The sequence below is a fragment of the Neolamprologus multifasciatus genome, chromosome 7 (genome assembly GCF_963576455.1).
Source record: "Neolamprologus multifasciatus chromosome 7, fNeoMul1.2, whole genome shotgun sequence".
NCBI lineage: Eukaryota > Metazoa > Chordata > Actinopteri > Cichliformes > Cichlidae > Neolamprologus > Neolamprologus multifasciatus.
In genome coordinates, this window is record NC_140445.1 from 21,033,680 (window position 1) to 21,048,622 (window position 14,943).

At 40.2% G+C, this 14,943-nt stretch overlaps 3 protein-coding genes across 5 annotated transcripts in view; 1 reads left to right on the top strand and 2 right to left on the bottom strand.

Annotated features, from left to right (window-relative positions):
• prag1 (PEAK1 related, kinase-activating pseudokinase 1) overlaps positions 1-6,547 on the top strand; it is a 26,304-nt gene extending 19,757 nt beyond the window's left edge. For both annotated transcript variants that reach the window (XM_085168926.1, XM_085168925.1), the window contains exon 6: positions 98-6,547. In XM_085168926.1, the coding sequence (XP_085025052.1) occupies positions 98-1,243 (1,146 nt within the window). In that variant the 3' untranslated portion in view covers positions 1,244-6,547. The remainder of the gene's footprint in view (positions 1-97) is intronic.
• On the bottom strand, positions 6,525-10,513 carry edf1 (endothelial differentiation-related factor 1). The gene is made up of 5 exons (XM_085168934.1): positions 10,403-10,513; positions 9,309-9,360; positions 9,016-9,176; positions 7,029-7,122; positions 6,525-6,930 (listed from the first exon to the last, which is right to left on the bottom strand). The coding sequence occupies exons 1-5, from the start codon at positions 10,478-10,480 to the stop codon at positions 6,869-6,871; spliced, it is 447 nt and encodes a 148-aa protein (XP_085025060.1). The 5' UTR covers positions 10,481-10,513; the 3' UTR covers positions 6,525-6,868.
• An 8-nt stretch (positions 10,514-10,521) lies between these two features.
• LOC146514189 (uncharacterized) lies at positions 10,522-14,296 on the bottom strand. Of its 2 annotated transcripts, none has more exons than XM_085168935.1 (4): positions 14,155-14,296; positions 12,060-12,198; positions 11,854-11,958; positions 10,522-11,557 (listed from the first exon to the last, which is right to left on the bottom strand). In XM_085168935.1, exons 2-4 carry the CDS (start codon positions 12,195-12,197, stop codon positions 11,393-11,395), a joined length of 408 nt encoding a protein of 135 aa, XP_085025061.1. In that variant the 5' UTR covers position 12,198; positions 14,155-14,296; the 3' UTR covers positions 10,522-11,392. The 2 variants fall into 2 exon arrangements, with proteins under 2 accessions (XP_085025061.1, XP_085025062.1); XM_085168936.1 differs by having other exon boundaries at positions 12,060-12,217; positions 14,155-14,272.
• Between the last annotated feature and the right edge of the window lie 647 nt (positions 14,297-14,943).

The window sequence follows — 14,943 nt, forward strand, 5'->3', positions numbered from 1 at the left end:
TCCCGTCTCTCTGGAATTTTCCCTCCCTCCCTCTTTGTCCCTTTCTTCTTTTCTGCTTCACCCCTTTCTCCCTTCCTTTGTGTACATACCTCTGCAGATCTGCAAGAGTTCAAGCATTGAAGCCAAACAGGGCCATCTCTACGGCCTGTCAGTGCAGCAGAGCATGCCTCCTCACTTCAACCTTCAGCAGGACTGTGGTCACTTCCTCGCCTGTGTCCCCCAGAGCATGTTGCCTTCTGATGAAGTCTCCCAGCCAACCACACCTGCTTCGCCACTGCCTCAGTGTGTGCAGGGCCAGCCGGAAGACAGAGAGCGAGTGGTGGTCATCACACCTGAGATCCCTCAGCAGACGGCAGCTGACTTTGTTCGGGAGTGGGAGGCATTCCACAAAGCTCAGCCAGAGGTCTACGAGCGTCGCATATGCTTCCTCCTCCTACAACTCTGCAATGGCCTGGAGCACTTGAAAGAGCACGGGGTCACGCACCGTGACCTCTGCCTAGAAAATTTGTTGTTGGTACCTCATCAGCGCAGGCCCGCTCTGTTCGCTCCACAGACTGAAAGCAGCTCCAGTAATGGTTCAAGCGGTGCAGAGGCTCAGCGTCACCTTCCCCGGCTCCTAATCAGTAACTACGCAAAGGCCAAGCGTCGCTCCTCGGAGGATGCCGTGTCAACCAACGTGGACCCTCGCATCAAACGTGACCACGCCAGGCTGGCGCCTGAGATCCTCTCAGCAGCCCAGTACCGCAAATTTGATGAGTTCCAGACGGGCATCCTGATCTATGAGCTCCTCCACCAGCCAAACCCGTTCGAGGTCAGTCCAGCACTGAAGGAACAAGACTACCGCTGTGAGGACTTGCCTCCAATCCCCTCTGTCTCCCTCTATTCAGCTGGCCTCCAGAGGCTGGCCCAGCTCCTTCTCCAACCTGACCCCATCAAACGCATCCACATCCAGGAGGCCAAGCGTATATTGCAGAGCTTGCTCTGGGGACCGAGGAAGGACCTCATGGATCAGCAGTGGGAGAGACAAGGACAAGGGGGAAACTTTGTCGATGGATCCCGACACGAGGGTCTCCTTAATTGGCTCGACGTGAAAAGGGCGCTGCTAATGATGAAGTTTGCCGAGCGCTCACTGGAGCCAGAGAGGAACGCAGAGCTGGAGGACTGGCTGTGCTGTCAGTACTTCTCCTCAGCTCACCCTCTGTCCCTCTGCCATACAGCTGAACTGCTCTACTCACTAAAGTGAAAGCTCACCTTAAGGGTTTAAAATCCATGTGGGCGAAAGCATAGTTATATGCGAGTGTAGGTGCGAGAGAGACCAACGATGTCAAAGAATGGGATAAGGAGGCGCAATCCTCTGGAGAAAACCCGCACCCGTGTATTCGATCTACTTCATGCATGAGATCCATGCATCAAACTAGCCGTCCAGTCTGAACTTTTTTTTTAATTTATACCAACAGTATCCCGCGACAGTGAGCTTAGTATAAAAAAAGACCTGTGAACACACCACTGATTTTGTAATAATCAGAAAGATTCTCATGACAACTAGAATCTGTTTTTATTTTCTCTCGCGATCCCGGTGGATGCATCAGGGGGGGAAAAGAACATGGACAGTATTCATAATAATACACTTACCAAAGTTCATGTTTGGCACTGTGTTTTGTGTATTTATTAAATGTCAGTGGAGACATTTATACGCGCTGACGACAGGATAGCAATTCATGACCTAATTCTGTGTCAGTAATGCTGTGTCGCACATACATGTGCAGCTAACTTTGTCTACATGTAACCTGTACGGCTAATTTCTCTGCTAATGGAAATGTGAGGTCACCTGCAGGCTTTACCGTATTGCACCTTTTACTCTCATGTTTTTTTGTCATGGGCACATAGTGCTGTATTGCAGAATTACTGCAGGATTATCCTTTTTTTTCTTTTTATTCTGTGTATACTTGGAAATGATCAACACAGCCTTTTGGAAAAAAAATACTACTACTGTTCTACTACATGCAGTTTTTTCCCCTCCTTCGCTCAATTTTATTATATATTTAAATGTTTGTTGACATTTGTCACAGTGCCTTTTGTTCTTTTGTATTTGTTACAGTGACTCGAGCCTAATGTAAATACTCCCCACCATTTGTCCTTTGTGAAACTGGCCTTTCACAGGAACAATGTTTTCTTTTCTTTCTTTTTTTTTGGTTTTGTACAGTGATTTGTAGATGATAATAGAAGTGAATGGGCCCAAGCAGGTCTTAAAAAGCCATGAATATGAGCAGTAGTTAAAAAACAAGATGATATTTATGATTTAAGTTGTTATCTTGTAGTAGTCACTGGAATTTCTGTTTATTTCCATGATATTCAGCAGCAGCTGGGCTTTTTTATGTGTCATGAAAGCTTCAAGTTATAAATTATATTCAAACAAAAAGTGTGGCAACACATTAACAGCCTGCACGCAAGTTTTTATTCAAGACCGACTGTTTCTAATGTGGAAGAAAAGTAAAACACGCCCTGAACTCACGACTAATGCATTATTGATTGGAATTATTTTGTGTGTGTGCCTCTTATTTGCATCTATCAATAAACTGCATATATTTTCTCACTGCAGGATGTGGTGTGTTGAGGTAGTTTTTTTTGTTTTGTTTTGTTGTACTTATCCATTTTAATGATTGGGCTATTAGTAGGTGCCGCTAATGAATATCTGCAAGCTGTTTGTGACAACTGATAGATACATTCCCTGGACTTTTTATTAGTTCCACAACTGCTTGTTAACGCAAATATAGCAGCAGTTCTTTGCATTTAGGCATGTAGAAATCATTCAAACCAAACAGAATAAAGATGAAAGGTGATTTTTGAATTGAAGTGACTTTGGACATGCTTGTTGTGCCAGACGTGTTGGGCTGAGTGTTTTACAAACTACTGGTTTACTGGGATTTTCCCACAGATCATCTCTAGGGTTTACAGAAAATGGTCAGAAAAAGAGAAAATATCCAGTGAGCAGCAGTTCTGTGTGTGGAAATTTGTTGTTGATGCCAGAGTTTAGAATGGAATAGAACAGGAACCTGATGTGACAGATTACACAAGCTAGAAGATCGGGGGGGGGGGGGGGGGGGGGGGGGTACCTGCTCTGATGAGTCTCTATCTGCTGCCACATTCAAATGGTAGGGTCAGAATCTGCTGTAAACAACATCATGAAAGCACAGATCCATCCTGCCTGCCTGAGTATTGTTTCTGTTCATGACCACAGTGTGCCCATCTTCTAATGGCAGCTTACAACAGTATGACGCTCAAATATGGACCATGACTGTGAGCTCGCTGTGCTGAAGAAATGGTCTCCTCAGTCCAACAGAGCACCTTTGGGATGTGTTAGAAAGGGAGTTTTGCATCAAGCAAGCAGATCTGAAGGCAAAAAGGTGTCCAGTCCTTTAGCAGGTGACGATAAACCACATTTACACAATTTGCTTCATTTTTATGTGTGTTTTTATGTGTGATTTGATAGTAGAGCTGTTCAGAAAGAGCGCCTTGATTGGATGTCACACAGGAAGTAGAGGGTGTTTTTGATGAACGGGAGAAAACACTAGCCTTTTGTTATGTTGCTCAGTGTGTTTTGTGGATCCTATTACTCCAAAGTATGCTATGTAAGACTGTGTGAAATGCATGCAAATTAACTAATTAACTCCGTACTGAAAAAAAATCCACAGCAGTAAACGATGTTGCAGATACCTGCTCCTATTGGTCCTAGCCTTTCTGTTGCTTGGCTGAGAGACTGTGCATAAACATAATAGGGAATTAACTTCTGTTGATTCTATTCAGAATAATTTCTCTATGTCTTGTAAACTATTTTTCGTGCAGGGACTAAAGCGTCATGAGCCAATTAAAACTAGATTTATTTATTTATTTTGAAAAAGTAAAATAAGTACAGGATGAAAGGAGCCAAAAACTCCTGTCAGACAAAAGAGAAAAACATTTGCCGCTGTGAAAGACAACAGGTTGGTCATGTGGTGGAATCTCAATTTCAGTTTGGAGCCTCAGGCCAAAACAGACCCCAGACCCCCCCCCCCCTTCCCAAACACCCCCCAAACTCAATACCTCCCACCTGCTCCCCCCCCCCACAGTGTAGCCTTCTGCTTCACATCACTCCTTCAAAACCACTGGCTGCTGCCTTGTCATAGGTGGAACTATGTTGCTATGGTGTTTTGACCAATGGAATGGCATTTCCAGGAAAGCAGTCAGTCTCTGTCTTCCTCTCCCTTTCAGTAGCTCACCAGTCCACACACACACACACACACACACACACACACACACACTGAAGCAGCCTGTTGAGCAAGAATCTAAATAACCCCCTGGTAACAACAGCAAGGCCCCTTCTTTGTTTGTGCCGTGAACACCGGTCAAGAGGTTGCATTCTTTATTTAAGAGAAAAAAGGAATGCCAGCAAACTGTCTTTAGCAGAAGACATAAGAGAGTACAAAGTGGCTCAGCTCAGCTAAAATATGATTAAGGTAAAAATCTAGCTATAGTTAGGGGGAAATGATTTATATGAGTATTTAATTGACTTTAAAAAACTAAACAAAACGCTAATTTACCAGTTATTGCTCATTTAACTCTAGAATGATTGTTTTGTTGGGGCCTTGACTAAAAGTTAAAACTAAAATCTGGTTATGCAGACTTTATTATCTCTTTCTGGTCTTTATACCTTAAGAAAGACAGAAAACCCATTCATAATGTTATATATCAGAGTGCTTACTGTATGAAGCTGCCCATTAAAAAAATGCTCTTTTAACACTGAGGAGGATTGTTACATGCAGCTCAGTGTAAATGTGGGGCACATCTAGCATGGCCTTAGTTCCATTTCCCTATAGCCAAGAATCAGCCTCAGGTCAACAGGCCCACAGGGCTTTTTCACAGGACACATCTGACATACCACAAAGAAAGAAAAATAATAAAAGTTATATATATTATTAACATGTGTCATTTACTACAACTTTAATTGAACAGAATTGTTATTATTAACATCACGAGTGAAAATACTTGCTATGAAAAAGGCCCATTCAGTATCTAATAAGTAGTAGTAATTCTAATCTCTGTACTATTCTAGGGTCTTTAACTTGAAATAGTCAACACCTTTAGGTGATGGCTGTGGTGTTTTGGTGCTATATAAATAAAACTGAATTAAATAGTGACAGTCACTGACATGACATTGGTCTTTAATTAATCACAACGATATCAGCAACACTTCATGTCACCCAGCTTTCCCATCTATCCCAAACCAGTGATGCACACAGCTGCAGCTTCCTTCAGGTGTTTCCTGCGGAGCAGTTGAAGGACTTGCAGCCTGCTGTTGGAGCTAAATAGGAAGTCGGAGTAATATTTGTCCTTCCCCACTTTAAGTTCTCACACTGACGAGCTCCTCGGTCCTTCACCCTTGAACGTGTTTTGTCCCACTTGCACTTCCTCTTCCATTATGCCCTTGCTGCTCTGCAACAATTCTATGAATCATTAATAAGAACATAAGGCAGCCTTTATGGCAATAAATAATATTCCTTAAATCAGTAAGTCATTGTGAAAAGGGGGGCACTATGAAGAAATGCAAATTGCTGCTTCATCAAGGTCAATCTTTGAAAGTTAGAAGGTGCCGTCTCAATTTTAGGATGTGTTTAAATTTGACTTGCTTTTACAGACTTCAAAATGCAAAAATCTATGAATTTTTTGCAGTATTCTGACATCTAGTGGCTGAATTCTGTCATTACTTTTGTATTCAATGCTACAGTAGTTTCTAACAAAATAATTTAGGCAGCCTTTTAACCTCCTGAGATCCGAGTAAAACTAAAGTATCTTTCAGTTTGACTTTGTCTACTACAGAGGAAATACAGTTTGGGCTTCATCTCTGGAGGATGTGTTTGAAGAATACAAACACTAGCTCTAGAGCAAACACCAACTCTTGGAGTATGGAATGCCGTGTGACAGAGGTATAGCATGATGAAGATACAACACTCCAAGGATCCTGAATGGAAATCTTTGGCAGATACCCATTACAAAGGCGCCAGACTTTAAAAGCTTTTGTATTTTTCAAAGATTTGGCTGGTGATTCCTTACATGTTTTTTGTGTCTTCATGCCCACTGAACCTAAAGTTTAACTTGGAAATTATGTGTACAAAACTTTCCAAATAAGCGCCCTGGGACATTTCAAAGATTGCTGCCAAAATTTACCTGAAGTAGTTACTGAAGTGTTACTGGGATAAACATAGTTTTTAAAAGACTATATATTATCTGTATCTATATACATCTCACTGGTTTTGTTAAGACATTCTGTGCCACACTAGCTTTAAAGTCACACAAAGAATAATTCATGAACTGCCAAACTTTATTTATAGATCAAAACAACGCACAGCATTAAAACATTTCAACACTGTAATGACATCCACCCACTGTCTGAAGAGAGTGAAAAGATGCAATCAAGCACTTCTGGTTTAACATCATGCTCAGAATTAACATTAGTCTGAAGATGAAAAATAATTCACCTTTTTTTAAAAAAAAAAAAAAAAGAAAAGAAAAATCTGACTTTTATTGTGTCAAAGCCCAAGCAGACGTAGGTAAAAGAACTTCACTGAACATTTTTTGTGATGCTTTAAAAAGCATTCAATCATTCATTTTTTGTGGTGTTCGAGAGTGTTTCAGATGACTTGTTAGTATGCAGCCTGCATTGCAGTGAAGCACCAGGTCCTATGACAGGACACAGGTGGGATCAGCCCAGAAAGAGGATCGGATGGGAGGGGAAAGGAACGTTTTTAAGGGTTCTAAGAGGTGGGAGGGGGATTCGGGATTCAGTTACAGATAACAGGAGGGGTTGGGGAGGGCTGATTTCGAGGCTTTGTGTTCATTTCTTTTTGGTTTTTGGCTCCAGGGGTTGGCCAATATCCTTCCCACGTAGCTTCAGTCCTGTTCATGGTCGAAGGTAAAAACATGTGGGTCATACAGCCGAGAAAATAACAAAATTCAACATTTTGTTTTGGAAAAATTTAAAGTAACACACTTACCGATTGCTCTTTCTATTTTCCCCATGACCTGGTTGTTGGGAATGGCTCTCCCGCACTCATAGTCAGCGATGATTTGAGGCTTCTCGTTAATTTTCTAAGGAAAAAGTGTGGAATACATAATTTAGAACTTGTGGGTAGCACATTTCACATAACTGCAGGGTTACAATAAACACTGATTGTAAGGTTTGCACTGGAAAATTACTTTGCTAGCAAATACTTAAAAACAACAGCCAAAGTACAGTCATGGCTAAAATTGTAATATTTTTCAACAACTTTCCTTTTGTTTGCCTTGTAGAACAGTGCATGATCATGCACACATCACCCCCAAATTGCTCTGGGATTGCTTGAAGAAGTTGATAACACTCTTAACATGGTCAATCCTTTAAAAAGCAAGTGGAACCAAGCAGAAGACTACAAACTTTACTCGACTTTGAGTCCTGACAAGATGGGAACGGAGAGCTATCAGTCAGGATTTGGCCTTGAAGCACACCTCGTTGCATAAATTATTTTATTTATTATTTGACAATAAAACTCTGAAACTTCTGAAAGGCCTAAAGCTGGGCGATAGAACGATAACGATATGTATTGCAAAATAACTTTTTCTCGATAGAAAAATTAAACTATTGCGATAGACCTCATCTCTCTTGCTCCCTTAAAAAAAAAAAAAAAAAAAAAGGAAGAAGAACAGCCAACCCAAATTAAGTAGCGCAGAGCCGAACCAATCACAGCCGCAGCGTCATGTCACGTGACTTGTTACACACAGCACAAGTGCCAAGCCGCACATGTGTATTTGTTTGGGAAGCAGCCAGCCGCCGTGCCGCCTGGGTAATGGAGGAAATGAGTGTGCCATCTAGAGAAAAATCAACCGTGAGCGTGACCGAAGGTTACCGAAGAGAAAACAGATGATGGTTCCAATGCCGGAGAGATTGTCGAACGGAAGAGCCACAGAAGTTCCGTAGTGTGAAGGCATTTCGGCTATTTCAAGTCTGACAAAAAAAACAGAGTAGCGCGCACTGTAAATTGTGCCGAAAGCAAGTCTGGAAATACAATAAACCTTTTTTTAATCACCTGAAGCAGTGCCACCCACTAGAGCGTGCTCAATCTCTGACTGAAAGCGCTAATTTGTCATTTGTCCGACTCAAGTTTTTTGTTTGTTTTTTTTTATAGATAGATGGAGTTGCAACTAGGATTTGAAGAATGTTCTGTTAGCATCTTTATTTTAAAACTGTTCGAAAAGCTAAGCTATACAACAAGGAGAGATTGAGGATTTCCTTTTAGTTCTCAGTTTATTTCATATTGACAAAAGTTAGTCAATTTTGTCTGTTCTTCTGTAACACAAACTAAGATTTATTTTTAGAATTAATATTTTGTTTCTAAGTGGAATTGACTATTTAGTAGTCTGTTTTGTTTGTTCTATTTTGAACGCTTTAGCGGCTGCCTTTTGTGTAGTTTGCAATATTTGCCTTTATTTATCTGAAAAAGTCTCATGTTCCTTAAGTACATCTACCCTGTTGAACTTATTATGGGAAATAAATATTTAAATCAAAACAAGGTGGTGATTATTTCACATTTTACTTGTGAGCAACGGCACATTTAAATCTTACAAATACAGTTATTTGGCTTATATCGTGATATATATTGTTATCGCCTGAAATGAAAAAAACAAACAAAAACATATCGTGATATGAAAAAAATCGTATATCGCCCAGCTTAGGAAAGGCCCATCATTGTTCTTCACTATACCCCAGAAACATGTAAAAACTCCTTTGCCCATGACTGTGATCATGTTAAGAACATGGATCATATTGATCTCACAACAATGTTCAAACAATTCGTCACTGACTTGGTTTGGTTTATCTTACTAACTACTACTTTTTCTTTCGATACGTGTAGACTGCTTTCTGAGATGCTTTATAAAACCAGACATGGCACATTTTCCAGCAGTCTGTACACTGTTTATACAAGCATAATACATTTGTTTACTCACAGTGGCTAGATCTTTCTGGGTCAGGCCTTTTTCCTGTCTGCCTTGTTGAATGACCTTGCCCACCTCCAGAGGAACCCTATCATGGTGCAGCTCCTCTGTCTCCCTGTCCAGTTTGGCTGTATTTTTTGTCACAAGGTGCTGTTTGTTCTGCCCTGCAGCCCCTGCATGACAAGCCGTGGATAAAATCAAAGCAATGCGAAAGTTGCCGGGCATGCAAAGACTGTAGTAATCATAACACAGGTGAGTAAGTGGACTTCGTTCTTATAGTGTAAAACCAACTACTGGGAATTTACATTTCTTGGATGTTTGAACTTCCTCCCCACGTCTTTGAGCAGATGTGATTGCCTGGGAAAAAACAAAACAAAAAAAAAATAGGACAAGTACAGGTCATAACAGTGCAGCAGATTGCTCAGCTCTTGATACACACTCTTTAGCCTTATGCCATTTAGTTAATAAGTAACCAATCTGTTTATCAAAGCATATTGACTGAATTTAAGACAGTTAACCTTAGCACACAAACTGAACCTGAATACAAACAATATTTCAGATTTCTCAAGATGGAATAAGCGTTCACACACAGAAATGTGACATTTAAGTCACATTTAAGAAAGGTGTCCTAAGGATTTATAACACCACAGCCAACCCATATGAGCCCAAAATGACATCTTGAACCCTCCTTTCAATACACGTTTAAAACAGCAACAACAAAATGTCAAAATGGTGTCACAATCAGTTCTTAAACTTCAAAAATGTATTATTTAGCGAGTCATTTTAATGATTGCATTTAAAGTACTACTTTAAGTTACAGTTAAATTATACTTGTGGCATTTAAAGACGTTCGCTACGTGCCTGCTGATGAGCATTCCCACCATTCGTATAAATAAACACCAAAGTGAGTGTGCCTTTATCCTGGCCATCCACTACTGATAATATAGAGGCTACCCCGGCATTACTGTGATCATTATCCGTGTAAAGTTTGTTTTGTTGAAGGTACCATGTGCTACTAGAAACTGTGGCATAAAGAAAAATACACTTCAAGTTAGTGCAGGAAGGTTAGCTAGCTAGCCATCATTCGAAGACAGCTAGCACTTGCTGAGTTAAAAACACTCAAACAGACGGTTTAAATGTCTCCAATACGACCGTTCACCTAGAGTCGGTTCATCTTGCTAGCTAACATTAACGGAAACGGGCGTTCATATCTGTTGTTATTGAAGTAAACCAGAAGGATGTGCGATGATTCTTAGCGCTTCAACTAACGACCACGTGCACAAAGAGCTTTTACCAACATATTACACACGATTAATTCACTCAGTGAGGTAGATATCCGAAAATGTTGTTAGCCAGCAAAAGTACGGAAGCACAAACGAAATAAAGCGTTCGCACTAACCTGCTTGGATTTGGCCTGGGCAGCAGTCGGCCCCTTCTTCCTCAAGACAGTTACGGTGTCCCAGTCGCTTTCTGCCATGTTTGTCGGTTGTTCACACAATACCCGTAACGTTGAATATATATAAAAAAATAAGTTTAGCTGACAGTTTCCCTTCGGGGAAAGGTGTTTCTACTTTAACTAACCAGGCGCACCTTCCAGAATTATCGACCACGCGTTCTGCCAAAACTTTATTTACAACAGTGTGGTTAACAATGACATAATGCTGGCCTGTCAGCAGCGACCTCTGCCGGTCAAAGCGTGCGGTGATTTCACGGTTAAAGAGCACCTTGCATCAGACACGGACACAAACCCAAGTGCCCCTATATTGTTGTTACGAGATTTGTGTGAAGTCACCACACAACCCAGTATACCATTATTTCCGGCCCCAAAGCCCGAAAAATAAATTAAAAAAATAAATAAATAATAATAATAATAATAAAACCTAATCAAACACGTGAATCACTGAGAACAAGATTTCCATTAAGAATTAAAGTCAGTAGAAGACAGAATACATGAGTGAATAATAAGTAGACAAGTTGTGGTTGTGGAATGACATAGGATGTTTGGGATGGAAGTAGTTGACCCCTAAAGAGGGCAGCCGAAACAAGAGTGAAGTCATCGCACTATTTACAGTTTTTGAAACATAACTTATAAACTTAATAAAGTAACAAATTTCCTACTTTGCAATATATCAAAAATGTTTAGAGAGTTTAACTGACTATGTAAAAATGTTTAAGTTGCTAAAAGACAGAGCTGAGAAGAGAGAATCTTACACAATAAAAATCAAAAGCCATGGTTTTATTAACAATACAGGGTGTTCAGTAACATAGTACACATCAGAAGAAAACCACTTTAAAGTATTAAATGCATGAAAACTGTAGCTATAACAAAATGTGAAACATTGTCATGTTATTTTGAAACCTCAGCTGACATATGGAGCTGGTTACACGGTCACCAATTACAGGACATTTCAGAGGCCGCATCGCTGCCACGTCGTGTGCGAATGGGGGACCAGCCACACTCTGACAGAGCATCATCTGCTTGGTGGAGACGACCCCAGCGGTACCCATATTTGGAACTCTGTTTTCCTGCCCATGCACGAGGTTTTGGATTCATCTGGAAAACATACAAAGAATTTTCACGGTTATTTTCCAATTTATGAGTAAACTACCCTAACAATCATTGCAACTGTTCCTAAATCTTTTTGCCATCACAGTTTTGGTGTTTACTTTCAGGTCTTCCTACCAGTGCCCAAGCGAACCCTACTGACATCATTTTTTTAAAAGTGGAAGGGAGTCCTGTCTTCACTGCTGAAGTGACAGTTTTTTGACTGATAATGCCAGAAAATGACAGTTATAAGAAAAAGACAGACATTTTATTACATCCCCTCAGACAACCCATCCTGTTTCCACCTGAATAAAAACAGTTGTGTTCATGTGAAGAGTCTCAACTCGCTCAGACAGGTGATTCAGCCACTCCAAATGGTCACTGATAGACTGGCTTAGATCACTGTTGCTCTGAATTTAATAAAACAAAACAAAAAACAGAAAGATTTCTTTATAATACAATTTTATTAAACAATTGTTTATATGATAGATAAGAATTTTAATGAAACTACCCCAGACAAGTTATCCTTCAGTTCAACAGCAGCAAGACGAACATGCTCCAGTTTGTCAATCTGCTCTTTCAGGCGGTCATCAAGCTCCTGCATCATCATCAGGCCTTCATCGGGCCTGACAGCACTTTTGGCGGTCATCCTGGATCAGAGAAGCAGACCTGTTATGCAAAGATGTTTCAGCTTATAGTACCACCCTATAGGAATGTATTGGCATCAACCGAGAGCATGTTATGCCTAATGTCATTTGTTTGTGAACATGGAAACAGTTCAATATGTTAGCTGAGGTTTTTGTTTTTGATTATTGATATTTGTTTTAATCTTTTTGAATACACTGTTTTTGTTTGTTTTGTTTACTGGGCAGGTTTTTAACATTTTCTGTATTTCTGGGGTTGAAATCTGAGAAACTGATGTTTATTAACAAACCACCAGGGGGCGACACAGTTCTCATTCCACACAGATTTTCTGCAGAGTGGCCTTCTGTGATGCAAAGGAACACATCTAGCTTCCTGTTGATCTGAATTCACATACACACACATAATGGTCTCACTGGAAGAGTGGCTGTCAAGAAAACATTTTTAAGGAAGGGAAACAGGGGGAAATTAAAATTAAACAAGAACTGGACTGAAAGTCTGTGGCAAAAAGTCTGACTGAGTGATGAAGCTAAATCATCATCAATACATAGGAGGCCAGAAAAAAGGTAAGACTGTGGGTGTCTAAAGCCACCTTTAAAACACAGTGCAGGCTATTTCATGATTTGGAGCTCCATTTCAACCAGTGGTACTGGAAAGCTTGTCGAAATTAACAGAATTATGAACACAGAAAAAAAAACAAAAGTCACATCTTAGGAAGCATGCACTGAAAATGGCTTAATTTTTCAGCATGAAAATGATCCCAAGGATCCCTGAATAGATAAAACACACAATCTGATGCTATCAGTCATGGATTGGCCTCCCTAGAGCCCGGTTTGACATTATTGAATGAAGTAATTCTTTAAGAGGCTTGGAGAATCATTCCCGGAGACTACTTAAATAAATTATGAGAAAACTTGCCTCATAGTGTGAAGAATAAAGGTGCTCATACCAATATAGATACCATATATATATATATATATGCCAGCAATATAAAGCACCTTGAGCTGCATTGCAACAATTTCAGCATTGTTGCAATGCACTGATTAAGAGTGACTTCCGCGTCTCCTTACAAAAATAAAAAAATGATGAACCGAGAGCTGGCAGTTCTCAGGTGTGTGGAGCAAACACACCATCTTTAGTGTTAAGTAACAAAACTCTACCAAACAGCTTTTTTTTTTCTCTTTTTTTGCCAGCTCTTTGTTTATGGTAGAAGGCTAAAAATGAACAACAATGTAGAATTTTCCTTTGTTTTGAACAGGCACAGAAATGTGTTAATTATTCATTTTCTTTATCTATTCTGAATCAGTTAAGACACAGTTAAGACACACTATACAACAAACAACTAGACCATCTGAATATTAACAGCATAAATAACATTGCGTTGTCTTCAAATGCAAGCTGAATATGTGAGTGCAAATAAACTTAGCAATCAAAATCAGTCGACAGTCATCTATTAATTGAAAATGACAATATAATAATACGAACATAAATGTTCTATTTTTTATTTTCATAAATCAGTTGAAGAGTTAACTTTATGCGGCAAAGATGGCGGCCGTATGTTCTGTTAAGGAGCGATATGGATTTCTTTTTCTTTTTTTCTTTTTAAGCAACTCTTCTGTGAACTGCTAACGGGGTCTGACGAATATTAAATAATAAAAAAGTCCTATTAACGAGGATCGTCTGTGTGAACAGGCAGTAATGAGGAAAAACAGGCATCTTTTAGCCAAGAGCAATTTTCCCCTGCTTGGATTCTGTTTGTAGTAGAAAATGCCGAAAAAAGAAAATTAACTAATTAATTTTTTTTTTTTTTTTTTAAATGTAAGTTTTCAGATAAATTCAGAGCGAGGCGGTACTTTTTCGCTGTTTATCGTTACCGTCACAAGTGCAGCACAAGGAAAACGTCGAAGAAGATTGTGCATCTTTCTGTCCTCAGACAGCGAAGAAGAAGAAGAAAGAAAAGTTACCTTAGCTATCTGGCTACGAAACACTCCAAAAGCTTGGTGGAAAGCTGCGCGGTGAGGTATGCAAACTCCCGTTCCGCACTCAGGAAGGAAGGAGAAACTTTCTTCGTCCAGACTCGCCTCCTTTGTTTTTGTTACGCCGCAAAAATCTCCGGAATCTCTGACCCGAGTGACGTCACCGTGCCTGAACTACACAGGTGCGTTGTAGCCGTGTTACTACGGAAGTTATTAATACATGTGGACGTTTACTAAAGGTAACTTTGTGATTACAGTTAAACAATGTACAGCACAAAAGAAATAAAGCAGCAAAGGCGTTGCCCCCAAGACACAAAAACCTGCATTGTGTGTCCACTGCTGACCGAATAATAGAGTGGGTGTAAAAAAATCTGAAGAGAGTAGAGTGGGGTTTTTTTTAAGAGTGGAGGAAAAAAAGGCAGAAAAATACGTGGAGCTTTTTCAGTTTTCTTTTTGTGCCTCCTCAGTTTTCGTGACCCTTACATTTATTTTGTGGGCCTTGGGGAGTTTACCAGAATTTCTAATCAGGGTGCTTGCTGATCATACAAAATATATCAAAAACCATTATTTAGATGCCACAGCCTACCTATGTATTGTTGCTTACTATATCCATCCCTTTATGTCCACAGTTTGCGCTTCTTCGAGACAGCGTGCCATGTCACAAAGCTCAGACTACCTCAGACTGCTTTCTTGGACATTGGAATGAATCCACAGCCAATCTCAGTCCATCAGAGCACCTTTGGGATGTGCTGGAACAGGAGTTTCGCATCCTGATGT